The following is a 27050-nucleotide window of genomic DNA, read 5'->3' on the forward strand; positions in this document are numbered from 1 at the left end:
TTTTTACCCATGAAAGCTTATGCCCAAATAAATCTGTTAATCTTGAAGGTGTCACCGGACTCCTTGTTGTTTTGTGGCTGCAGACTAACACCGCTATCCCCTGATACTTAAAGTATTGTAGAGTACCTCCAGCTAAATATTACAATCCATTATTTGGCTACAGTAGTTTTCATAGCCCAGTCACACTACAATAGGTATTTAAATAATGCAACAACAGAATTACTCACCCTTACTGAAAATCAGTAGGAAGCAGGTGGGTTGAGGGCGGAAGTGGGGCTGTTGGGAAGAGTGAGGGGCTGGCTGGGTCTAAGCAAGGGGAGTTGTTAGGAGGCTGGATTTGGGAAAGGGTTCTTAGGGGGCTGGGTGGGAGTAGGATTTAAGGGGAGTTCTTAGTGGGTCGGGTGAGGGTTGACTCTAGAGGAGGTGGGTTGTTAGGGCATTAAGGGCTCTTAGAGGAGGTGGGTTGTTAGGGGGCTGAATCTAGGCAAGGTGGGTGGTTAGGGCATTGAGTGGGGGGCTCTCGGAGGAGGTGGGTTGTTAGGGGGCTGGATCTAGGTGAGGTGGGGTTTTAGGGCATTAGGTGGGGGGATCTAGGTGAGGTGGTTGTTAGGGGGTTCGGGGGCTGGATCTAGGAGAGGTGTGTTGTTGGAGATGGGGGGACTGGATTTAAGGGTATGTTGGGGTAGGAGGGTGGCTCTAGGAGAGGTGGGGGTTTAGGGCATTAGGAGGGGGATCTAGGCGAGGTGGTTGTTAGGGGGTTCGGGGGCTGGATCTACGAGTGGTGTGTTGTTGGAGGTGGGGGGACTGGATTTAAGGCTTTGTTAGGGGTAGTAGGGTGGCTCTAGGAGAGGTGGGGGTTTAGGGCATCAGGAGGGAGATCTAGATGGGGTGGTTAGGGGGTTCAGGGGCTGGATCTACGAGTGCTGTGTTGTTGGAGGTGCGGGGACTGGATTTAAGGGTACGTTGGGGTAGGAAGGTGGCTCTAGGAGCAGTGGGCTGTTGTGGGGGGACTGGCTGTAGGACAGACAGCGGGGGAGGGGGAGTCGAGGGGGCGGGACCCAGAAGGAGATCGCTAGAGCGCTCGGCTTGGCAGCGGGGCTGCGCGAGTCCGCAGGTGGGCGGAGCACGGGCCGCCGGCAGGGTGTGGGGCGTGGCGGGAGGCGGATTGGTAGCTGGGGGAGAGGGCGGGCTTTGTGGGCGGGACTGAGGGGGTCGCCTTGGCCTATTGGGCAGCGACCGTTGCTTATAAAGGAGCTTCCCTGCTCTGCTTTCTTCAACTGCCCCCAGAGGGTGGTTAGCCCTGTGGGTGTGTGGGGGCGGGGAGCGCTCTCCCGCGGGAGGGTGATTGCTGGGCTGGGGGGGTGACCCGTCTCCTACCCATGGGGGAAGCCTGAGCAGAAATCTGGGGGGGCGGGGCTGTCCTCCCGTGGTGAGGCTGGGGGATGCGCCTGTCACTGAAGTGTGTTAGGGGGGTGGCCTGGGGGGAGGGAAAAGGGGGTATCCCTCCTGGGGTGGGCGAGGGGGGGTGGCCTACTGTGGGAGAGGAGGAGGTGGGCAAGGGGATGGCTTGGGGAGGAGGAGGCGCGTTCTCCCACTCCTGGGGCAGGTTTTGAGGATGACCTAAAGCTCCTCCTGACTGTTCTGATTCTCTTCCCTCCCCCGCTTGCAGGCAGTGCTGGGAGGAGAAAGAAAAAAAGATGGAGTGGTTCAAACTGCGCACCTATGCCCGACAGAGGCAGAAGAAAGTGTACTGCTCCTCCCCCGTACCAGGGGTGGCTGTATCGGTTCCCCAAGGCAGCAGAAAAGGCAGTACCCTCCAGCCCTGCCGACGCCTCTTCCAGTCCCATGCCCAAAGTAGTAACTGTTACTCCATCTTGTCACTTTCTCTGAGTTTCCTTTAACATTCGTGGACATGTTAGAGGTTTAGCTACCACTAAAATGTGTGATAGACAAAAATATAGTTTGAGGTTGGGTAGGCTTATTAAGATGGTGAGGGATAACCCTATTAAGAGATGTTTACATGCCAGATCCTGGCTTTGGGGCGGGAAGGGGGTTGTCTGTGTCCTCACTAGAGGTATTACTTGCTACCTTTCACTCTTCCCACATTAATTAGGGGGCTGTGCCTCTCTCAAGGCCAAATTTGATTATATGTGCATTTTGGACTTTTTGTTGAAATATAAACAGTTTACTTCCAGAATAAAAAAGGTCTAAACCAAGACAGTGAATGCTCTGAGTCCTGAACCTTAACATCCTCCTTTTATCCTAAAATGGATCTCTTGTTCTTCAGGGTGCATTCTATTAGATAACATTAAGTTCCAATAGCCAATTTTCCCTCCTGCTTGACAGGTGGGATATCAAGGTATATTTCTCATCTCTCCATTCTGGGTCTTGGTTCCACATTGGGTCCAACAGTTTTAGGCTCTGATAGTTTGAGATGTGCAAGGAGTGATCTAGATATCAGCTGTGTACTACATTCCCTGGCCACCACTGCTGTTTGTCCTGTAAGCTTCATGTTCTGACTCTCCTGCTAATAAGAAAAGGGAAAATGTAGACCTGAATCCTGTCAAAATATAGATGCACATTGAAGTACTGTCCTCACCACAAAAAAAAAAAATCAGTAACTTATATGTTGAATAAAAATGGCTCATCCTCATCTTCCCCTAGGACAGTCCAAATGTTGTTAAACTGCTGTTGTAAATTTAAACTGGGATTTAGAAAGGAAAATCTACTTGCTCGTCATGTACGCTTGATGTATGTAATGTCAAGAGTCAGCAGGCTGTAGAGAGGAATGGGTGTCTTTTTGAGTCCAAGCAACAAGATGCAGTGCATTCAAGTATGTGTTTGTGGGAGATTTATCTGACAGGTAGGAAAGCATAGTTAGTAAAACTTTGCAGATGGGGAAACAGGGGTTCAGTGATTTGGTCACGAGGTGGACCTGGGAATAGAACTCAGCAATCTTGATTTGCTGTCTACTTTAATCAATAGTCAGCTCTTCTAGACTGATTAAAATGGTTGTTTGCTATTCATAGATGTTTCCCATGGAGGGACATAATTTGTTTTCCTTTGCCAAGATATGACCCTTCTTGAAACACATGGCAAACCCCTTAATCACCAAGGAGAGGCACTTCAAAAACTGAATTCATACTAATCCTCAGAAGACAGCATCTCCTTAGAGACTTGGCAGGTCTGGGAGTTACAGCTGGAAGGGTCTAGGGACTTTAAAAATTTGTATGTATAAACATTGATTACAGATAAAACTTAAACTAGAGGTTTTTGTGTGAGTTGCTTAGATGGGGTGAGATCATGATTAATCAAGATCAGCTGTTTCATTTCCCACAAAAGAACTATCAAGTTTCACTCATTTGAGAAGACACCCTCTTTAAAAGGCAGCTTTTAAAATAACCCTGTGATTGGTTCCTGCCTTGACTCTGTTCTGCTGGTTCCCACTCTAATTTGTAGGAGCTGTTTCCATTGGCTGAGCCACCTTGTACAATGGAGTGGGTGCTGATAGCAGTCATGGAGAAGACCTATAGAGAGTTATATGCTTATAAACTGTAAATATCTACAAAAATCCAGAGGGGAAGGGGCTTAGTAGGGGATGATTCTTGGCTCTTAATCCTGTCCAATCCCAAAATCCAGTGAGTCTCAGCCAGGGGCTGCTGCAGAGTGCTATGCAGTGGTTGGTCTCCATTCTCCTTCCCCCTTGTGAATAGGAAGAAATGGTCTGAAGCTTCACCTCCATGCCCTCTCTTTAAAATGATGCATTCATTAAGAAATGTCCTTGCATGTGTCTGAAAATAACATCTTATCTTATTAATGCTGAAATTATCATGTCTAATTTTTCAGGATTTATGTTGGCTGTTAGCTTTCTGTAATATTGTCATCCCCACAAAAAAATCCCCATATCTTCAAAATCCACAGTGTAAAGCAAACTTGGTGATAAAATTGACTTATATCAAATTGTACTGCAGTGTTTGGAATGCAAGCAGTGAAGAGTGGTGTTGATTTTTTTCTAATTTTTCAGGATCAGGGATGTATGTAATATTATCATTGGTAACTAATCTGTGTTAAAAGACTTCTGACTTATAAATTTGGAGTTTATAGTGGGTTAGTTATTAAAATCTAATTGGGCTCAAAGCTTTTGCAAACCCCATAGAAAATGTCACTTCCAAAAATTTTTATTCTGTTTTCCTGTGAAAAGGTCACACACAGGAGATTTGTCATACTCTGAACAGCCTACTGTATTTCTTTAAGCCAGATGGTGTGATTTGTCTCATATTAGTGTGTGAGCAAACAAATCACCTGAGAAGAAATAGCAAGGTAGGATCCTCATTCAGACTTTTACCCCAATATTGCAAACATATTAAAGATTGATGACTGTCTCTAAATAAGATTTTTAACTTGTCATTTGTCTTCTATGACCCTGCCCATTATAGATTAATTTTATAGTTTTGCTAATGGTAGTCTTAGTTCTAAATTTAAATATTCACTTTTCTGTAGGTGCAAAGGGAAATCCCAATGTGAAAGCCTTACCAAAAATCAAAGAAAACTCTGAAGTGACCAAAACAAACAATTCATCTGATCAGAGGTCTGCGGTAACATGCATTCAAAATACACCAGTTACAATACTTAACTTTAGAGCTGCTTGTGCTAAATTCATAACTGTCTGATAAATGTTGGAGATATGCCCACCAAATTCTGATAGCAGTTATCTGTTGAGCTACTTGACCACCATCTAAAAGGCTGGGTTTTTTTAAGGACTTCCCTGGAATGAGCTCGAATTTAACTTTTAAATTTAAAAATTGTAGAATAAGCTAAATTTCAGTGTGTGTAATGCAAGTGCAAGCTTAGTTTTGCTGTGTTCTTTTCCCAAACATAGTGATCAATTAAATGATGAGAAAATTACAGGTATGGAAGAAAATGAAGACATCAGGGAAAAAAGCACTATGCCGTTGAGGGTATGGACATTTTCTACTCCACTACCCTTTACTAAATCTTAATTTTTATTGGGTGGTGCTATTGGTGGAGGGTAAGATGGGGGGGAGTACTTATCTGCTGTGGGCTTAATTCTCCCCTTCTCTACACAAGCATCAATCACAGCAAAGTCATTTCAAGTCACATGCATTTGTTTAAGGCTGAACTTGGCTTTATGGCTTTTTTTGCACTGTGGGTTTAGGGTGACCAGACAGCAAGTGTGAAAAATTGGGACAGGAGGTGGGGGGTAATAGGAACCTATATAGAAAAAAAAACACCCCAAAATTGGGACATCTGGTCGGTTGCCAGAACAAAAACTGGTGTATAACTGGTAAACATACAGAAATACTAACTAGCTGCTATCTGATCTTGGGCAAGTCATGTCATGATTCTTCCCCAGTTTCTCCATCTGCAAAACTGGGATAATACTTATCTCAAAGCACTTCACAAAGGTGTTAAGAAATCAGAAGTACTACATAATAGCTAAATAATGTCATTACAGCAAAAAAACACTTTCTGCAAAATCCTTTTTAGCTCAAACATCCTATAAACTAAGTCCCATCACTTCTGACTGTAAAATGGTTATCCTCAAATGTTACTGTAAAATTTACACATGGGTGTTCCTTATGTACCCTCCGTCAATTACTTTGATACCTAGGTCCTGATCGTGCAAACATTCAGCTTTATGAATGTGAGTAGCCCCCTTGAGTTCTATAAGACTACATAATGCATAAAGTTACTTGTGTGTGTTTTACAGCATTGATGACATATTTGTGCAAATCAGTTTTACTTGAAGCAGAAGTCAGCTAGGTGTATAAAAAGCAACAAAGAGTCCTGTGGCACCTTGTAGACTAACAGATGTATTGGAGCATAAGCTTTCGTGAGTGAATACCGACTTTGTCAGACACTTCTATAAGGTGCCACAGGACTCTTTGTTGCTTTTTACAGATCCAGACTAACATGGCTACCCCTCTGATACTAGAAAGTGTGTGTTTTGTTCTCTTGCTTCATATATTTGCACTAGCCTTGCACTTCTTGCTTACGTAGAAATTTCCTTGATTGCAGAAGGCCTTCAATGGAAGCTATAGCCAAACAAAAAATTAGGATAAAACCAACTTTTACTAACAGTAGATTCAGAACAATAAGTCAGATTGCAATTTTGCTGATGATGCATGAAAAACAGTAGGATACAACTATATTGGCTATTTGGGGCTGGCAGGTTTAATTGTCAGTAACCTAAGTGACAAATTTATTGCAAGAAAATCATTCTCAAAGCTTTTCTCTTGAATCCTTGATAACATAAGAACAAATCTGATTACATCTCTTGATCTACATTTGTTACTATTTTCATCTGCATCTTCCCTTGTTCATTTTAGGAATCTCTGCACATCAACTCTGAAAGTAAAGAAAGTTTGAGAAACAGTGAGTCTACTTCAGGTGAGTACATTTTAGGCTATTAATATATACAATACATCCAACTTTTAAAATTGGAATTAAAGGACAGTTCTATAAATATTGATATTACGGTACACGTTAGATTTGACTTGTGCATTATTCCTGTACTAGTTCAGACTGCCCTACGTTCATTTAATCACACTGTTAAACAATAGAATACCAATTGACATTTATTAAATATTTTGGATGTTTTTCTACAGTTTCAAATATATTGATTTCAGTTATAATACAACACTTTTATCATTTACACAGAATACAAGTACCATAATGCAATCTCTTTATCCTAAAAGTGCAACTTACAAATGTAGATTTTTTTGTTCTATAAGTGCACTCAGAAACAAAACTATGTAAAACTTCAGAGCCTATAAGTCCACTCAGGCCTACTTCTTATTCAACGAATTGCTAAGACAAACAAGTTTGTTTACAGGCGATAATGCTGCTGCCTTCTTGTTTACAACATCACCTGAAAGTTGGACAAGTTTAGCACAAGTAGTTAACATTTCTATCTGTTTGATCTTGTATTTAGCTGTGAGGGGCTTGAGAACCTTTCCCAGACCTGACAGAGAGCTCTGTATGACCTGAAAGCCTGTCTTTCACCAACAGAGGGTGGCCCAATAAAAGATATTACCCTCACCTATCTTGTCTCTTGAACATCCAGAGTCTGACATAGCTACAACACTGTATATTACATTCAGAAAGTACATACTGTTTGGATCCAGGTTGGGTTTCTACTTCTGTTGATTCCAACATGTGTTTGGTCAACTTTTGTTACAAGGTACTTCTGAGTGTCTAATGTATTTTACTTTCATTTATGAACAGGACTCTCCTTACAAAATCATTGACACTTCTCAGAAAAGCCCTCTTTCTCTGTATTCTTAACTTTCCAGGAGCATATAGGAATGTAGTCCTGAAAGTTATGGTTTGGCATTTAATGATAGTTATTACTTGGCCTCTTAAGATTGGCTGTAGTTATCTGAGGTTTAGGTGGAAGAGGTCTACCTTCATCTATTTTGTCTAATTTTTCCCTAATCTTTCCAGTTGCAGTCTTCAGTTCAGTTATACCTCTGGTGTAGTCAATTGTCCCAGACAACAGTATGATGGGAGACAAACCTAAAGTGATAGAATTCTAACCCTTGAACTTGAATAATGCCTTTCGGTGAGTCTCTAAGTGTACTGAAGAAGGCCAACTGAATATAACAGGATGATCTAAGCAAATAGCCATTATGCTGTACACAGAGGCTGTGCTAGCCCATTGGGGACCATGCGCAGGAATATTTTTGATCCTGCCCCCCCCATACTTAATAGGGGGCTTTCTTCAGCTACCTGGGGCCCTAAAAGTAATTGCTTAGTCTGCTTATGCCTAGCGCCAGCTCTGGCTGTACCCAAGGGAATGGAATCTCTTGTGTAACTAGCTTACTTCTGGAAGTTAATTTATATAGAAAGGTTTTTAGCTGAATAATTGATAACATGTTTAAGCTCTGTGCCAGTCTCCAAAATATGTCACTGGGAGGATTACCTAGCTACTCTAATAGATTGGTGTCCTTTGTCTAGAAGAACAGTTTTGAGTGAAGGTCTGTTAATCAAGGCTATCCCTACTCTATTGAAAAGTGCCATGGAATATTCATATTCTACCTAGACTTCCATTAGACTCCTGCCAGAAAGGATCTACTGTAGATTTAGTATCTCATTTAAAGGACTGAATATATGACTACACAGGGAGCTCTGCTGCAGTGTGAGCTTGTATAAGAGTCCCCTTTAAGCTGACTCTAACCTACAGGCTTTTTCTCTGGTGGAATCTTGCATGAAAAGAGTTTGAGACACCTACTTCCTTTAAATAATAAAGATTGTTTCTAGGCTTACAACATAAGCCAGGTTTCAGTTTGTACTACTTTGTGTTAAAATGTATGTGTTTGTTTTTTAAACTACCCATAATAATTGAAGATATTTAGCTCATTGCAGGATCAGAACTTGTATCCTTACCTGATGGTACATTGACAATATCTGAAACATTTTTTCCTCTTAAATTACAGGAATGACTCTGCCTACAGGTGTCTCTACCTTTCTACTGCACTGTTTGGACATGGATTCCAGTACAGAGTCTACTGATAGCATGAATAGTTGCCCATCACCTGAAATATTCAGGGATGAAGACAGTTTAGGTAAAACTAATTTTCAAATTATATTTTCAGCCTGATGTAGAAAGATATGAGTGTAGAAAGATACAAATATTCATATATAATAGTATAATTAATTCTATCTATGTATCTTTCACTCATTTGGGTCAGATCTCTGGATTGAGCCAGGCTGTGCTCATTGCAGGATCTACAGGGGCTTGATCCTCCAATCTAGGGGCTGACTGGCCATATGCATAATTTGAAGTAGTTTTAAAGGCTGGCAGAAATGGTTCGTTGGGGGCTTTAGTACTAGCTGGAGATAGCTGAGCACAGCATGCTCTGGCCACATCATGAAATCATAGAGTTTGCAACTCTAAGGAAGGGTAGAAGGGAGTACAGCAAAATAGAGACCATGGATTTCAGGAAAGGCGGATTTGGTAAGCTTAGAGAACTGACTGGTAAGGTCCCATGGGAATCAAGCCTGAGGGGAAAAACAGCTGAGGAGAGTTGGCAGTTTTTCAAAGGGACACTATTAAGGGCCCAAAAGCAAGCTATTCGTTGGGTAGGGAAAGATAGAAAATGTGGCAAAAGACCACCTTGGCTTAACCATGAGATCTTGCATGACCTACAAAATAAAAAGGAATCATAAAAATGGAAACTAGGTAGATTACAAAGGATGAAATACAGGCAAACAACACAGGAATGCAGGGGCAAGATTAGAAAGGCAAAGGCACAAAATGAGTTCAAACTAGCTATGGGAATAAAGGGAAACAAGAAGACTTTTTATCAATACATTAAAGCAAGAGGAAGACCAAGGACAGGGTAGGCCCATTGCTCAGTGAGGAGGGAGAAACAGTAACAGGAACTTGGAAATGGCAGAGATGCTTAATGACTTCTTTGTTTCGGTCTTCACTGAGAAGTCTGAAGGAATGTCTAACATAGTGAATGCTTTGGAAGGGGGTAGGTTTAGAAGATAAAAATAAAAAAAGAGCAAGTTAAAAATCACTTAGAAAATTAGATGCCTGCAAGTCACCAGGGTCTGATGAAATGCATCCTAGAATACTCAAGGAGTTAATAGAGGAGTGTATCTGAGCCTCTAGCTATTATCTTTGGAAAGTCATGGGAGACGGGAGAGATTCCAGAAGACTGGAAAAGGGCAAATATAGTGCCCATCTATAAAAAGGGAAAATAAAAACAACCCAGGAAACTACAGACCAGTTAGTTTAACTTCTGTGCCAGGGAAGATAATGGAGCAAGTAATTAAGAAATCATCTGCAAACAAACACTTGGAAGGTGGTAAGGTGATAGGGAATAGCCAGCATGGATTTGTAAAGAACAAATCATGTCAAACCAATCTGATAGCTTTCTTTGATAGGATAACGAGTCTTGTGTGGATAAGGGAGAAGCGGTGGATGTGGTGTACCTAGACTTTAGTAAGGCATTTGATACAGTCTCGCATGATATCCTTATCGATAAACTAGGCAAATACAATTTAGATGGGGCAACGTAAGGTGGGTGCATAACTGGCTGGATAACCATACTCAGAGAGTAGTTATTAATGGCTCCCAATCCTGCTGGAAAGGTATAACAAGTGGGGTTCCGCAGGGTCTGTTTTGGGACGGCTCTGTTCAATATTTTCATCAACGACTTAGATGTTGGCATAGAAAGTACGCTTATTAAGTTTGCGGATGATACCAAACTGGGAGGGATTGCAACTGCTTGGAGGACAGGGTCAAAATTCAAAATGATCTGGACAAATTGGAGAAATGGTCTGAGGTAAACCGGATGAAGTTCAATAAAGACAAATGCAAAGTGCTCCACTTAGGAAGGAACAATCACTTTCACACATACAGAATGGGAAGAGACTGTCTAGGAAGGAGTATGGCAGAAAGAGATCTAGGGTCATAGTGGACCACAAGCTAAGTATGAGTCAACAGTGTGATACTGTTGCAAAAAAAGCAATGTGATTCTGGGATGCATTAACAGGTGTGTTGTAAAAAGACACGAGAAGTCATTCTTCCGCTCTACTCTGCGCTGGTTAGGCCTCAACTGGAGTATTGTGTCCAGTTCAGGGCACCGCATTTCAAGAAAGATGTGGAGAAATTGGAGAGGGTCCAGAGAAGAGCAACAAGAATGAATTAAAGGTCTTGAGAACATGACCTATGAAGGAAGGCTGAAAGAATTGGTTTATTTAGTTTGGAAAAAGAGAAGACTGAGAGGGGACATGATAGCAGTTTTCAGGTATCTAAAGGGTGTCATCAGGAGGAGGGAGAAAACTTGTTCACCTTAGCCTCTAATGATAGAACAAGAAGCAATGGGCTTAAACTGCAGCAAGGGAGATTTAGGTTGGACATTACGAAAAAGTTCCTAACTGTCAGGGTAGTTAAACACTGGAATAAATTGCCTAGGGAGGTTGTAGAATCTCCATCTCTGGAGATATTTAAGAGTAGGTTAGATAAATGTCTATCAGGGATGGTCTAGACAGTATTTGGTCCTGCCATGAGGGCAGGGGACTGAACTTGATGACCTCTCGAGGTCCCTTCCAGTCCTAGAGTCTATGAATCTATGAATCCCCATCTACTCCCAAAATGTGTCTGGGATAGGGTGGCCTGAGCAATGCACAGCAATTAGAATAGGGTCAAGGATCTAGTCCAGTGACTTAATCAGATTTCTTTTAAAGTTCATAAAACTTAATTGGGGACTAAAACAGGTAAAGTTAGAATTTTTAAAAAAGCAAAGGGAAAGATAAATTGAACTTTATACAATAGAAAAACATGCAACAAAACTTTACTTTTCTACGTATATGTACTCCTTTAAGGATGTCCACTCTGACAGGTGTCAGCATAGGATAGCAAAATAAAGACACTGAACATTTAAACATGGAGCACAATGTAAATGCTGAAAGATTCCCCTAGTTCTGGTGCATCCCGTTCCCTTTATCAGTGACACTGCATGTTGCCTTGATGCACAAAAAAATCTGTTAGACTCTATTAATCACATTTGATATCACTATCTAGTTAGACTCGTTCTGCCTTCCCAAAGACCATAGCTTTAAATAGTCAAAAGTCTGATCTTTGTTTTGTGGGCACGAATCCATCTTGTTCAAGTGTTATTGGCCAGAATAAGCCTACAGATTGTGCCTTTTGATAGTCCAGGCCTAATCTTTTAAATGCTTTGAGATCCTGGGCTAAAAATTTGCAGTGTACACTGACCTACTATATTGCATCAGAGATTTCAGCTGTTCTTATATTAAAAAAAAAAAAGGAAATTATGGGTTTTTGCTTCTGCAAGGTATGTAGGGAAGAGATTGGCTGCAACAGCTGGCAGAGGACCTCTCACAATGCTCTCTATCTACGTGAGTGCATGTCACCCTAAATGAGGGACTTACGTAGAGCTGTGATGTTTGTAAGATTGTAGACTGAATTTGGGAACAGAATTAACTACAGAATGGAAGGCAACTTTCAACTGTATCTTCTGTGTTCAGACAGAAATAATTCCAATCCTGAGGAGTTTCTCAAATATAAGAATTCTACTCTCCTGGACACCAGCAAAGCAGTGACCATAGATAAGATGCCACAGCTTTCAAATCTTTCAGAGATATTAGGTAACTCCTTTTTATATTAAATTATTTCAAATGCTTATTTCACTTAATTTAAAACTAGATAGAGTTCACTCTAGAAAGACCCTGTAAGTCTCTTTCCTTTAGTTAATTCATTGGAAAGGCCCTTCTGCACTATAGCGAATAGCACCTCAAGTTAATGTTCATGTTTATAATACACTTGATATAAATATTAATATGCAGTAGGATATCCTCTGCCTTTCATAGCTATCTTAAATTTAAACTGTTTTGTCTTTTAGAGCCCATATCAGAGGGTCATCAAGACCAAAACATTGGGAGGTAATCTGTAAAGCAGAGAATTTGACTTAATTTTTAATAATAAACCTGCAAAACACACATATATCCTTATTTTGTCCTGTATATGCAAATTAATGTCCTGATCTGCAAATACTTGTGTCCCTGCTTGATTTCACTCAGAGCAGCCCCAATGGCTTAAGTGGGATTGATCAATTAGGATAAATGGGTGAGTAAGTGCTTGCAGGGTTAAGACAAAAGTCTACTAAAACAAGCTACCTTCTTGGATTTTAATTGGCTCCACTACACACTACTTACATTTTTCTATGGTCTTCTGGATATATTTCACTATATAGTATTTGATTTCAGTGATTCTTTTTCTTTCTTTGATTTTTAAATTATAAAATCCCTTCATAGTTTTAATCTACTTGATTTGATAAACTAAGTATTTGACTCATTTGATCAGCTGTTTTGTTTGAAAAATTACATTAGAAAAATGTAATTGAACTCCTAAGCTTTTTTGATGAAAATGAAGAGGAAATTTTAGTTATCTGTATGATTAGTTTTCTATAAATATTTTGCTGTCTAAATTTTAAGATACTAATAACAGAATTTTAATTTGTTATCAGAGAGTCACCATCAAAATGCAACAAAGATTCTTCTGACTTGATGAGTGTTTCAACAGTTGTGGCAGGTAAAATATGGCTTAAAATAGTTGTACTACTTGCAAATTAGTTGTCTATTAGATTTTTCCTTTATTCTACTTTAAACTTGTTTGGACTCTGCTACGAGTTATGGTGATTCCCAAAGAATTTTGTCTCACTAGATCCTCTCTAACCTAGTGACAGCCTAGTCCTCTACCTTGCAGAAAACCAATAAGGAACATGGCTATTCAAGACAGCAAGTCTTGGCAGTACAGTTAATTGGATAACTGCTTACTTTAATTTGCCACCTAATATTCTCTGCCAGTGACTTCAGTGTGGTTTGAGAGGTCTCAGCACGCAGGAAGGATTATTTTAGGGAATATAGAGACTCTGAGTGTCTGGAAGGAAAGGGCTCATAAGAGCTAATGTTGGTGGGAAAAGGGGTTTGACTTATTGGTTTTATTGGCAGAGGGTAGGTGAGAAGCAGTTCCTTGCTTTTATTTTTTTACTGTATTTAACTTCTGGCAGAGAAGTAGCACTGAGGTTAAATGTTTTTTTTAAAAAAATCTAAAATAACTGTATAGTTCTTAAATTTCAGAAAAGAAGCTAAGAAGGTCTATTAACAGTAAAATTTTGTTTTTAATAGACCCAATAGACTTTAAGATTAGAAGGGACCATAGTGATCACCTAGTCTGACAGTCTGCACATTGCAGACCACAGAAGCTCACCCACCCGCTCCTGTAATAGACCCATAACCTCTGAGTTACTGAAGTCCTCAATCCTGATTTAAAGACTTCGAATTACAGAGAATCCACCACTTACACTACTTTAAATTTGCAAGTGACCAGTGCCCCATGCTGCAGAGGAAGGTGGCCCCACACCTGGGTCTCTGCCAATCTAACCCAGGAAAAAATTCTTCCTGATGCCAGATATGGCAGTCAGTTAGACCCTGAGCATGTGGACAAGACCCCCAGCCAGACACCTGGGAAAGAATTCTCTGTAGTAACTCAGAGCCCTCCCCATCTGATGTCCCATCACTGGCCATTGACGATATTTGCTGCTAGCAAATCTCTTGCTACCTATAAGCAAAACCATAGAAACTTCCATTATATTTCATATGAAACTTATAGCCCAGGTCTCCTTATTAGAACCAGGCTTGTGCCTGACCCATTATCTCTCACAAAGCCTGAGCTTTGCAATGAGCAGGAGTGGGAAGGGAACCGAACCTGTTTGTTAAAACTCATTCCGTAAAGAGAACTAGATTTCATCCAGAACACACAGTCAGCTGTTACGGGAAACCAAACCCCCTCTGTATACCAATTAATCACATACAGCGTCCAATGAAAAAGACAATTTCTTACCTTTCCCCATGAATAAAAAATTTTAAAGTTTAATTTAGCCAGGTACAAAACTGCTAATTCTTATATTTTGTGAGTCTTGCTTTTTCATTTTTTATTTTGTTTGTGGTATTTGAAGGTGATATTATTATCATGAATGGCTACTGATAGCTCAAATTCTGAATGAATTCCAACTAATTTTACAGTTTTGGCCATGGTCCAAAAAACTGCTTAATTTTTTCTAGTTAATTGAGGTGGAAAATAGCGGCACAGCCAGACCCCATCAGAAGCTGCTTCCTGACTTATACAGTGTTTGCTCCCTGCTCTGTGGTTTGTGTGCACAGCTGGGCAGCAGCAGAGGGAGCAGTAGGGAGACAGGCGAGCAGGAAGAACATTCTAAACTTCTCCCACCAAACACTGAACCAGGAATAGAGCAAGAGAAGCAAACTCTGCATATGGATTTTGTGGCATGATCCCTGATTCTCCCTTTCAAGGGATAATTTACAATGTAGGGATGGAGAGCATCTATGCGCCTTTTCTCCAATAAAAACATTGTTTTCATCACAGGAAAACAAGTGTGTAAATTTCTGCCTACTATGGAAAAAACTCTGGATATAAAAATCAGTACATTCTCTTCATTACCTACAAGACCAAAGAGACAGGTGAGGGGTTTAATTATTAACATACCTTGTTGTAATTTGAGCACCCAGATATCACTAGGAGAACTAAAAAAGGGGTAATATCTTGACAGAGGCAGTGTTTCCTAAATGTTTTTGAAGGCACTTAGTTTAGCGGGTCTTTGGAATGGTAAGTGTAAAGAACCTGGGAGAGAGTTGTATCTTTTAGGTGTTCTAGCTTGCTGACTGTTACGTGGGTGCAAAGAGTTAATTCAGTCCTGGGTGATTTTTGCACAACTGCAAGACTTCAAAGACAATGGCTTTAGACAATCCTGATTACTAGTGCTTAACTGACAGTACAGGTATAAAAAAAAAAACCTTTTGTTGTTCTTTGTCTCTTGCACTACCATCTCTATCTTGGGACAGACTGAGGGCTTTTCAGGCAAGAAACCTTCAAGAAAGTGGACATTGTTAAAAGCCTCAGCCTTGAAGCTGAGAGGCAGAGACGGTTTGCAGAAAGGCTGTAAGCTGGCTTCCAGAGGAAGTGGGGAGCAGGTAGGGATAAGTAGGCCTACCCAAATTTGAGGGAAATCTTAAGCTTAGGTAAGGCAATAAGGCATGTGGATATCTTGTTTTAACCCCTTTCACTGTGATTGCTGTTATCCTATGGATAAATAATGCTTGGCTTTGAAGAAACTGTTCCGTGTCACTGCATCTATCTACTGTTCACAGCTCCCAAAGGGAAGTTTATAGCAGGGTCCAAGCCCAGTTGGACCTGCTGAGGAAACATGGTTGGTAAACAGGGGAGTTGTAACCAGATGACTCAACCTAAAGGTCATGGGATTCCACTCTGAGAGTAGTGTAGGCACTGGGCCTACCACTTGAAAGGGGTGCCCATGGAGAGACTGAGTGAGGGGTCGCTCTGGAACCATGGCAGTAAGTAATACTAGATTTGTGTGCATTATGAGGCAGGGAGTGTGTGCACGCAGTGTCAATGCAACAGAACCCAGAGCCCTGATTGGGTGGCTAGGTGCTACTGCATACATTGATCAGTTTAACTGTGCCTAATAACTCACTAGACCTAAGAGTGTGGTGTAAGGCAATGATCTAACTCTTAAGAATCAATGTATTATTGTGCTATCCTTTTGTCTGGCACTTCAGAGGCTGATAATAGGGGTTCATTTTATAATACGAAGTATAATTGTTCATCTCATTATAGCTTGATAACCAAATTGCTAATCCTAAAAACGTGAAGTGCCGAAAAAAAGTAAAATTCAGCAGCCTGTTAAAGATTGAGACATCTTCATGCCATCAGCTTGTATCTCCTGCGGAACGTATTTCAACTGAATCATATGAATTGGCAGCAGAAGTGCTGCCATCCAAACAACCAGACATTGAGGTGGTAAGCATTTCTACTCTGCTGTTTACCCATGGAGGCTTAAAATGAGAGGAGCTCCCACGGATAAGTGAGAATTCCACTGGGCAATGATGGAAGCTGTGAAGGTTGATACAAAGCTGCCATCTCAGAATAACAAGTACTGTCAGGCAAATGGAGTATATATTCACTTTGAAACAGTGAAAGTTAGGCTTACGTTTACAGAGACGATAGTCCATTTGCAGCCTTCCTTATGCACCCAGAATTCTCACTGAAGCATAAGACACTGAGTGCACAAGGCATGCAGGATCAGGCCCTATATGGCTGAAAATGAATCTGGTTAGAGTAGGTTATACTCATTGGTCTTGTGTATACTAAACCTCTGGTTGGTTAACATCTCCATTCTTTTTTTTACCAGTGGACAGAGAGCTAGTGGCATCTTCACCACCTGCTCTGAGTAGTGTTAGGAGTATGTAGTAAAGATGCCAGCAGCTGGTCTGTACTAGTGCTTTGATCATTGGTAGTACAACAGTTAGGAATTCTAACCAAAAGCTTGGTCTAGACCAGTGGTGGTCAACCTTCGGTCCACGGGCCACATGCAGCCCATCAGGGTAATCCACTGGCAGGCCACAAGACTGTTTGTTACATTGACCATCCGCAGGCATGGCCTCTGCAGCTCCCAGTGGCTGCGGTTTGCCATTCCCGGCCAATGGGAGCTGCGGGAAGACCTGTTGGATGACCTCGAGGATTTTGTGTCTGTTGCAGTAGTAGAAATTAGTGTGGAATTCAAGGGGAGCAGAATTAGGCCAGTGCTGTGATGCTTTGGAATAAATCAAATCTGCTGCATGCAACATGTCTGTCTCAGACACTATAAGGCGAAGATTATGTCATGAAGTCCGTGACTTCCAGTGACCTCCGTGACATTGGGGGGCCCGCAACTGACCAGCCTCCATGAGCAGCCAGGGACCCTCCCGCAGTGGCGGGCCCTCCTGCCACCACTGCCAGCAACCTCTGAGCTGCCAAGCTACCGCTGCTGGTGGGGTCACCACCGCTGGCAGCTAGGGCCCCACCACAGCTTCCAGTTGTCTGCAGTGGCAGCAGATGGACCCCAGAGCTGCTCAGCGGCCACAGGCTCCCTGCAGCTCCCGGGCAGGGAACCCGTCACAGTTCCCCAGCCTCCATTGTTAGCAGCCCCACCCCCCACTAGCTTCCAGCCCTGCAGAGCACCCCTCAGCTCCAGTTCCAAAGGGCAGTAAGGGGACCCCTCTCACCCACTGGGCAATGAAGTTCCTGCAGCTCCCAGCTGCTGTGTTGGGGGGGGGGGCAGAGGAGCAGGGTGCTGGACCCTCCTACCTCCCCATTTTGTCACGGATGTTTTTAGTAAAAGTCAGGGATAGGTCACGGCTTCTGTGACTTTTTTTTTTTTTTTTTTGCCCGTGACCTGTCCCTGACTTTTACTAAAAATATCCCTGACAAAACCGTAGCCTTAGCTATAAGACAATCCAAATGAAACTTCCCTGGAAGTGAACACTGCTCTGCCTGCTTCATGAAGACATCTGTAGCATATAAAGCCCTGCAATGAGTTTGGGAAACTTGGAAAAATTTAGCCTGAGAAGAGGCAGCAAAAATAGTTGGTCATTTGCTCAGATTTTTACCTTTTTCTTAACTTTTTTGAAAAGAAATAGCCAAAAAATGTGCATAAAATCATTTAAGTGTAAGACTGGAAGGAACCTTACTATGTCATCTAATACGGTTCTCTGCACTCAAGGCAGGATTAAGTAATAATTAGACCATTCCTGACAGCTGTTTGTCTAACCTATTCTTAAACATCTCCAATGATGGAGATTCCACAACCTCTTTACGCAATTTGTTCCAGTGCTTAACTATCCTGACTTGTACAAAGTTTTTCCTAAAGTCTAACCTAAACCTCCCTTGCTGCAATTTAAGCCCATTGCTTCTTGTCCTGTCCTATTATGGAGAACAATTTTTCACCCTCCTTCTTGTTACAATATTTTATGTACTTAAAACTGTTTTGTGCCCATCCCTCAGTCTTCTCTTCACCATGTTAAATAAACCCATTTTTTTCAAACTTTCCTCAGTTCCCACTTTCAGTGTTAGATGTCTGATCACTACTAACCTTTTTGGTGAAAACTGAAACAAAAAAGTTATTAGCATACTTCATACTGAGTTTGATTCACAGAACAAAGTGGCGGGGGCGGAGGAAGGGAGAGACCTTAAAAATGACTTATCAGCCTTGGGTCTCCAAATGCTGTTTTTTGGATCACTTTGTATGTTGTACGCTTCCTCTTTCTTGTTCCGTATGTTTAGACTTTTCCAACTATTAAATTCCAAAACAACTCAGAGTCAGGCTTTCTGAATTATGCCTCACTCAAAACTGAAAGCCTGAATAATACATGTTCAGAGGACTTTTCGCCCCCCACAGTAAGTGGCTGCAGAATTCATATGAAGTGGAATTCATATGGCTGCAGAAAATCAAAATAAGTCACAAGTCTGGATTTTTTAGAATGATTAGATTCTCTCAAGGGCAAATACATGAGACTAAATTAATTCTGAAAGTTGTGGGTGGATATGAAGTGGAATGCTTTGGAGACAAAACTAGTTAATGTCATTGACAGCTAGTACCTTCTGTCTTGTTTCCTAATTCAAGATGATTTGGAGAATCCAGGAAAGAGAGAACTCTTATCAGACCACTAGACAAGGAAGAAGTGTCTAATCTATCCATTGACTGTGGGATTGAGGAGTAAATTCTCGTCCCTTTATGCTGCAGTAAACTGATTCCATGCCTTCATTTAAAGAATACAAGAATAAAAGTAACATAATTGTAGGATGAACTGTAACTTGTCTTTACCTTTTTAGATCAGTTTCTTAGAATTTTAATAGAATCCCAGAATGTGCCATTTTGTATAGGACTCCAAATTACTAATGAAGGAAATTGCCAAGAGTATTTTTGATGTTTACATGCTCTATTGTATTTCTAAACAGGAAATTAATTCTAAAATATTGATCACAGAAAAAAATAGACAATTGCTAACAAGCACAGCATACTTTCAGCCAGAAGAATTAGAGGTGAGATGAATATACAAAACACTAGTGGGTACTATCTTTTTTTAAAAAAATATGGTAAAACAGTTGAAAGCGTTAAAGTTGATGGATAATTTTTTTTAATGAATTAGGACTGTTTAGGAATGAATTAGATGTACAAGTTGTACACCTCACTTATGCATGCAATTACCTGATTTGTGACACATTAAGTTACAAACAATTGTGAGCAAATCCAGTCAACTGGATGTTTCTTAGAATAGCTACTTGTTAAAATTGAATGTTTGATTTTTAAAAGGATTTTATGTAGTTAAATGAACACCTTAACAGCTTTACTTGCACCAACATATTTCAAAAATGTTTGTTGAAAAGAAATGCTATCCATATTTAAATTGCATTTTAAAAACCTTTAATTCCTTAGATCAGTGTTTCCCAAACTTGGGACGCCGCTTGTGTACGGAAAGCCCCTGGCGGGCTGGTTTGTTTAGCTGCCACGTCCACAGGTCCGGCCAATCGCAGCTCCCACTGGCCGCGGTTTGCTGCTCCAGGCCAATGGGAGCCGCTGGAAGCGGCAGTCAGTACGTCCCTCGGCCCGTGCCACTTCCAGCAGCTTCCATTGGCCTGCAGCGGTGAACCGTAGCAAGTGAGAGCCGCGATTGGCCGGACCTGCAGATCTGGCAGGTAAACAAACCGGCCTGGCCCACCAGGGGCTTTCCTTACTCAAGTGGCATCCCAAGTTTGGGAAACACTGCCTTAGATTAATGCATTAGTTTTTATCTTTGTGCAGGTCACATGAGATGAATTGAGACATGACATAAACTGTACAGTTTTAGAGAGAGATGTTCCTTCAATAGGAAGACTCCATAATATGGAACCAAATTATTCAGAAGGAAGATGTACTGGCTCTCTCAGTATTATGTGTTGATATAATAATGCATCAAGCTTTTTCTCCTGAACCTGCTTTAGAAACTCAAACTTATTAACTCTAACAAGCCATATGAGAGACATATTAATGTTGTTCCCATTTTACAAATGAGGATACTAAATCAGAGCATAAAGATATGTTTACACTGCAGCTGGGAGGGAGATTCCCAGCCCGGATACAGACTCATGCTAGCTCAAGAGGATGTTGTGGCACTGGCTGAGGCTTGGGCTAGCCACCTGCACTCAGACCCAGGGGATTGGGTGGGTTTGAGCTCAGAAGGCTAGCCTGAGCTTCTGCCAATGCCACAGCATCCACACTGTTTTTAGTGCACTACCATGAGCCCCTCTATTGCAAGTCTGTCTGCCTGAGCTGGGAGACTCCTTTCCCAGCTGCAGTATAGACATATCCTAAATAATTTGCCGAAGGCCACAATGACTCTTCAGTGATTTGGGAGTTTGAGATTCCTAATCCTATTCTCTCAGCACAGCCATCTCTCACTTAAGAGCTAGCCCATTTGAATTCAGTTTTGTTTATTACCTTACCAGTAAATCAGCTGAATTTTAAGTACATATTACTGATATTGCTTATATTTTGGTTGATGTGTAGTTTAACTTGTCACCAGTGCACAAGGCCTCTTTTGGTGAAGACTTATTCCTAAATTCAACGGGTCCATATGTAAACTCAGAAGAAATTGGTCCTGCATCTTTGAGTTCAGAAGAAAAAACTATTTATCAGGTTGTAACCTTGATATATATATATTTTTAATTTTTAGCCCTGGCCTAATAGTTTCATGATAGAATGTGTTAGAGTATTACAATATTACACAGTTGGACTAGAACTTAATGGTAGAAATATTTAAATGCTTGACTTTAAGTGTCTTGAATTTTTTGAGAACTGTTGCTATAGTATTTCATTAAATGTACAAGAGTAATCTTAGTTTAATTTTCTGTAGTCATATCCCTTGATATCTGTAATCTCTAATGACTCTATTCCTCCCTCTTTGTACAAACTCATACCTTCTTTAAGGGAAGTTCTTGATATCAGTAGATGAGAAGATCACTTGTCAATAGCTGTTATATAATTGGAGTTGCTTCACTCTTCTTTTCAGTCTCTGCATAACAAAGAAACACAAAACAAGAAATCAGACACAAACAAAGAAATCTGCTCCATTATTAAAACTTCTCCAGGGCTTAGAGTCTCCATGGTTCACCGAACTCCAGCAAACAGAAACACATTGCATCCCCCTGAAGGAATATCTGAAGGTAACGGAACATAGAAAATTGTTTCGTATGTAAATGATAGAAATACTTGCTTGAGTGTGGGAGTTGTAGTTTTCTTTAAAAAAACCAAATACCTCCCCACACATCTGAGAGATGGAAAAGTTATAATAAAGTGGTGCAACAGTGAAGCATTGACATTCTCCGTAAAATTCGTTTGGGAAGCTGAATAAAATGACAGAGCTTTCCTCTTCGAAACACCTTTCACACCTGTGTGGTGAAATCACTGTGCATTATAGATGCACAAGGACAGGAGAGGGTTCAAGAAGTTTCCTCAGACTCTAACTGGACCCAGACCTCCATGCAAGAGCCACAGAAAGTTGCAGTTTCTGCATTTGCTTGTCCACAGAGATTACATGTGTCCTCATGGGTACTTTTCACCCCAAAACGGACAGGAAGGAGGCATTAAAATTAGACCTACACAACTTATCAAGATATTGGTCCTCTACCACATCTTTGTTCTTCCAATGATAAGCCTTACTTACCCACTTTTCTGATTCTTCAAGTACCTCTGTGCTTTGGGCCCATGCTGCCCTATGGCTGGGAATACTCCGGCCTTGGCTACACTGGCGCTTTACAGCGCTGCAGCTTTCTCGTTCAGGGGTGTGAAAAAACACACCCCATGAGCGCAGCAAGTTACAGCTCTGCAAAGCGCCAGTGTAAACAGTGCCCCAGCACTGGGAGTGCGGCTCCCAGTGCTGCAAGCTAATCCTCATGGGGAGGTGGAGTACCTGCAGCGCTGGGAGAGTTCTCCCAGCGCTGCTGCTGCGACCACACTCGCACTTCAAAGCGCTGCCGCGGGAGCGCTCCCGCAGCAGCACTGTACGGCTGCAAGTGTAGCCAAACCCTCCATGTCAATATTTATGAAGCCGCCACCATATCTTTTCTAAATCCTTCCTTAAAACCCACATTTGCCATGATGCTTACAAAGCATACTCTGGCATTGGTTAGGCTAGTGGCCAGCTGAGGGTTTTAGTTTTCTGCTAAACTTTGCCAATTTTGTTGCATCTTCCTCCTCCATCCCATTTGTCATCTTGTATCTTGTCGAATACACAGACCATAAACTGTCTAGTGTAGGAACAGTTGTCTGTAGTCTATATGGTTCTTAGGCCCTGATCCTAGATTGGGGTTCCTAGGTGCTACCTTTAATTTAAAGAGTAATATCTCTTACAGGCATGTTGTTCTGAAAATTTAAATCGGATACTTCAGCTGCTTAATTTAATAATCTATTCAACACCCTATCTCACAAAATGTTTTGACAAAAAAATACCATAAGCATGAACTTTAGAGAATTGTGAAGATATTTATGTAGCAGAATGAGTATTTGGAAGCACTCAGTTTTGTCTGGATTATCTTCTAAGGTGTGATAAGCTCATTGGGACTCCACACATGTTCATTTTACCTTCTTTAGAAATTACAATGAAAGTTCTTTTAAAAATGTATTTGAGTTTAAGTAACTTAAGTCATAACTTATCTGTACCTTATTATAATATTTGTGTTTGCATTTTCTCTTACAGCCAGAAGGGACCATTAGATAATCTAATCTGATTTCCTGTATATCACAAGAAGTTGTATTTCACTCAGTGTATTGAGCTCCATAACTTGTTTGAATAAATCAGATCTTCCAGAAAGGCATCCAGTCTTGATTTTGAAGACTTTTAAGAGATGGAGCATTCACCACTTCCCTTGATAGTTTATTCCAATGATTAATTGCCCTCCCTGTTAAATATTTGTGCCTTATTTCTCATTCGAATTTGTCTGGCTTCAGCTTTCAGCCACTGGTTCTTGTTTTGCCTTTTCCATGCTAGATTAGTGCTCTTAAGTAACTGGTATTTTCTCACCATGAAGGTACTTATACGCTATAATCAAATCACCTCTCAGTATTTTTTCTGATAGGATGGATAATTTCCCCCTCTATGGCATTTTTTCCAGTTCACAAACAATTTTTGTGGCTCCCCTTCCCTATTTTTCAACAGCCTGTTTAACACATGAACATCAGAACTGGATGTAGTAGTGGTCTCACTAACACTGTAAACTTTTTATCTGCAGATTTCTTGGCATGTCACTGGATGGCATGTCTCTACTTAGCTACTAAGTTTAAAGTCATTCTTCTAGCTTTAAGAATGTTGTTTCTTTCAAGCACTTTTTCAGAAAAATTAATTACAGCTACTTGGCCATTTGGACTATGACATTATTTAGCTTCAACCCAGAGACGAGACATTAGCACAAAATGGCTCATGGAAGTTTTTTAATGCAAAAGATTATATTGTTTATATTTTACCATATTACAAGAATACATAGATCATCTCTAGAACATAGGCTAAGTGCTTTTAAAAATGTGTCAAAATTATCAATAGCTGCTCCTCTGTACAGATATAGGAGTATAGTGACAAGGGAGTGTTATCTTTTCATCTTGTGCACATTGGCATTAGGAAAATGCAGAACCTATTCCAAAATAACTGGTAGTAAGTAACTAAAATAAACATTGGTTCAGAAATAATGGGACACTTGTAAAACATAATGTGATCCAATTCTAAATCAAGATGTACGAGTATTTATAAAGCGTTACAAACTGCTTAGTCATATGAGCAGTAGGGGAATTCTGAGCTGCTTTGCTGTTCTAGTTTTTTGAGCTTTTTCTCATAGCAGAAATGTTCGCAAGATGGTACGCTGGGTTTGCATGTAGCCTTTACCTTGAAATCTGACATCAAATTCTGATCAAGTCTACTTGTGACCTGTGAAATCATCTAAAAAATATCCACCGTCCATTATAAACTCATTTGACAGAAGGTGGTAGAAATTAGTAGTTCTTGGCTATCTTACAGTGGACTTGATCCTGCAATGGACTGAGCACTCTGGCCCTGTCATAGTATAATTCCTCAATCTGGACCTTAGAGTTCAGATATGAGGTACTAGCATAAAGTCCTCTAAGCTTAATCTCCAGCTTAGATCTGATAGGCTGCCACCAGGTCAGGAATTGATAGGGCCTGACCCCCCTTTCCTCTCTCTGGTGTCCCCAACCCTTCCCTGGGGGGAACCCCAGAATTACCAAAATCCCTTGGAGTCTAAAAGCAGGAGAGATAACCCCTTCCCCCTTCCTTCCCAGGCTTGCCATCTTGGTCTAGCCTGCGAGTACCAAAGAAACCTGTTCTCTGCTTCCCTAAGAGATAGCTTCATTCCCTCAGGACAATTGAGATGCAAAAATACCAACAGCTTGAGCTTTGCCTTCCCCTCTTCCTGTCTTCCCGTGAGGGAGACAGATACCTGTACAAGAGATTCCAATTTCTTTGCCTTACTAGAAAAAGAATCTTCCACAAGTTTTGAAAAAGAAACTTATATATAGAAAGAGAAAAACAGTAATAACTTTGCATAAACATTAATACAGGCTCCTACTTAAGAAAATATGAATAACCCAGTCTGGTTTAAAAAATAGCCAATTTAAATAGACCAGCAATCACACACAGTAAATACAACACAAAGCTCCTCATAGCCGAATTACTTTGCTTTCCTTTGTACTCACAGACTTTTAGTAGAATATCTTAGATAAGATGGAGTTAGAAGAAAAGCTTGTTTACCCACAGCCGAGGAAACAAAAAAGACCCTGAGTATACAAATTCCCGCCCCTGACTTTTAAACAATCCAGTTCTCTGATTGGTCCTCTGGTCAGGTGTTTGGTTACCGTTTACAGGCAAAAGAAAATTAACCCTTACCTTACCTATCTACTTATGACAGGCCCTAGCCCAGCAAAGACGTGCTTACCGTCAAGCATAAGAATATTCCCATTGAAGTTAAGGCATTAAGTATATGCTTAAAATTAACCATTTGTGACTAATTGCACTAATTTCAATGGAAATATGCTTGTTTAAAATTTAAGCATGTGCCTAAATTTTCCTGGATTCCGGTCAGTGTGTTCAGTGTCTTGTAGAATTGAGCCTCATATGTACATTTCTCATAATACCTTACTTTCCATGAACCAATTATTACGTTTTTTCATATTGTAGCTCTGGCATGTTGTACCTCTATTGAAATGTTCCAAATTATAAACACTGCATTGGAAAATTCATCTATTTTTTTTGAGAAAGTACTGTGCTGTATATAAGACTTGGAGAACTGAATGTTTAAACCTAGGTCCTCAAAAGTACTGAGCACTTAACAGCTCCTATTAACTTAAAAGTTTTAGAGACTGATATTTAACTTTATGTAATTGTTACATTTAATGCATTAAGTGAAACTAATATTTACTAAAACTCATGCTATTTAATCTCAGATTTCTAATAGCTGTACAAAAATGTTTAAATCCTATTTGTTTTTGTTCCTCTTTCTGCATACACTTTCCACTTCCCCTCTCTATATACTGTCTACTTTCACTTCATCTATTTCTGTGATCCTCCTTCACCCGCTTTAAATTTCACTTGGGGAGGATCTGATCATAGTTCTGTAGAGTAGATGTCAATTCGTTTGGGGTATTCTGTTTACAAATGGCTCCTGGTTCAGTCCTCTGGTAAGTATGTAAAAGGCAAACTTAAGGTATTTAACTCAAAATGTTAGCTTGCTGTAAGCATGTCTTTTCAGGCATTTGTCTTGTTAAGCTATCAGAAACATGGATACACCTAAAGAATTCCTAGAACTATATCCTGAAATTCATTTCCATGTAACTGTCACGAACATACATTTCTGCATGTACTGGCGATCACTGAGAAATACTTATTGTATGTAAACAGTAGCCACTTACTAATAAGAGCAGATCAGGACAGTACTTCTGATCTGTAACTTTTAGGGAAAATGTCTGCAGAAATAGCTGCACAAATTTTAAATACTGTTATCCTGAGGGTCACCAGATGGCGCAGTTGCACATAGTCTTACAAGGTCTCATTATTAGTGAGAATACCGTTCTTTTTCTGAAGAAATACTTTTTGACATTTCTTTTTAGAGGAGTTGTGGCAAGAGGTAAGAGTTTGCTCTGTTCCTAATCTAACTAGTCAGTTCCTGAAACAGTTGCTTCCTGGGAAGCTGTTTTGACTGAGATTTTTAGAAAAGGGAATTGCCTTCATGCTATTTGTGACCACCTCTGTCTAGGGCTGAGGTATATAATGTAAAATAAACAAGCTGTATTAAGGATATACCCAAACTTTGCATTGCTGATTTCTCCTCTAACAGGAAGCTGAGCTGTAAGGCCCTGATACCACTACACATACCAGTTATGCCACAGACTGACTAAAGAATTTATTGGACTGATATTTTAGAGAGAGTATTTACACACACAACTTATTTTTTCCCTTACATTATTTTTCAGATGTTATTACTAGTACCAAAAACTGGGTCTACAGTGATCATGGATGAGCTCTTTGGTTTTCTTCAGGAGTCAAATGAAAGAATTAAAGGTCCCACTGTAAGGGGCAGAAGCATATGATCACTATAT

The 27050-nt window shown here is 40.6% G+C and overlaps 1 protein-coding gene across 2 annotated transcripts; it reads left to right on the forward strand.

Annotated features, from left to right (window-relative positions):
• The first annotated feature begins 1674 nt into the window (after positions 1–1674).
• MEIKIN (meiotic kinetochore factor) lies at positions 1675–27050 on the forward strand. Of its 2 annotated transcripts, XM_032769160.2 has the most exons (14): positions 1675–1854; positions 4501–4588; positions 4880–4958; positions 6351–6411; positions 8460–8588; positions 12028–12147; positions 12402–12441; positions 13026–13090; positions 14945–15039; positions 16214–16396; positions 19373–19456; positions 20961–21089; positions 21463–21616; positions 26925–27050. In XM_032769160.2, the coding sequence occupies exons 1-14, from the start codon at positions 1698–1700 to the stop codon at positions 26969–26971; spliced, it is 1431 nt and encodes a 476-aa protein (XP_032625051.1). In that variant the 5' UTR covers positions 1675–1697; the 3' UTR covers positions 26972–27050. The 2 variants fall into 2 exon arrangements, with proteins under 2 accessions (XP_032625051.1, XP_032625052.1); XM_032769161.2 differs by lacking the exon at positions 20961–21089.

Source organism: Chelonoidis abingdonii, chromosome 7 (assembly GCF_003597395.2).
Source record: "Chelonoidis abingdonii isolate Lonesome George chromosome 7, CheloAbing_2.0, whole genome shotgun sequence".
Lineage (NCBI taxonomy): Eukaryota > Metazoa > Chordata > Testudines > Testudinidae > Chelonoidis > Chelonoidis abingdonii.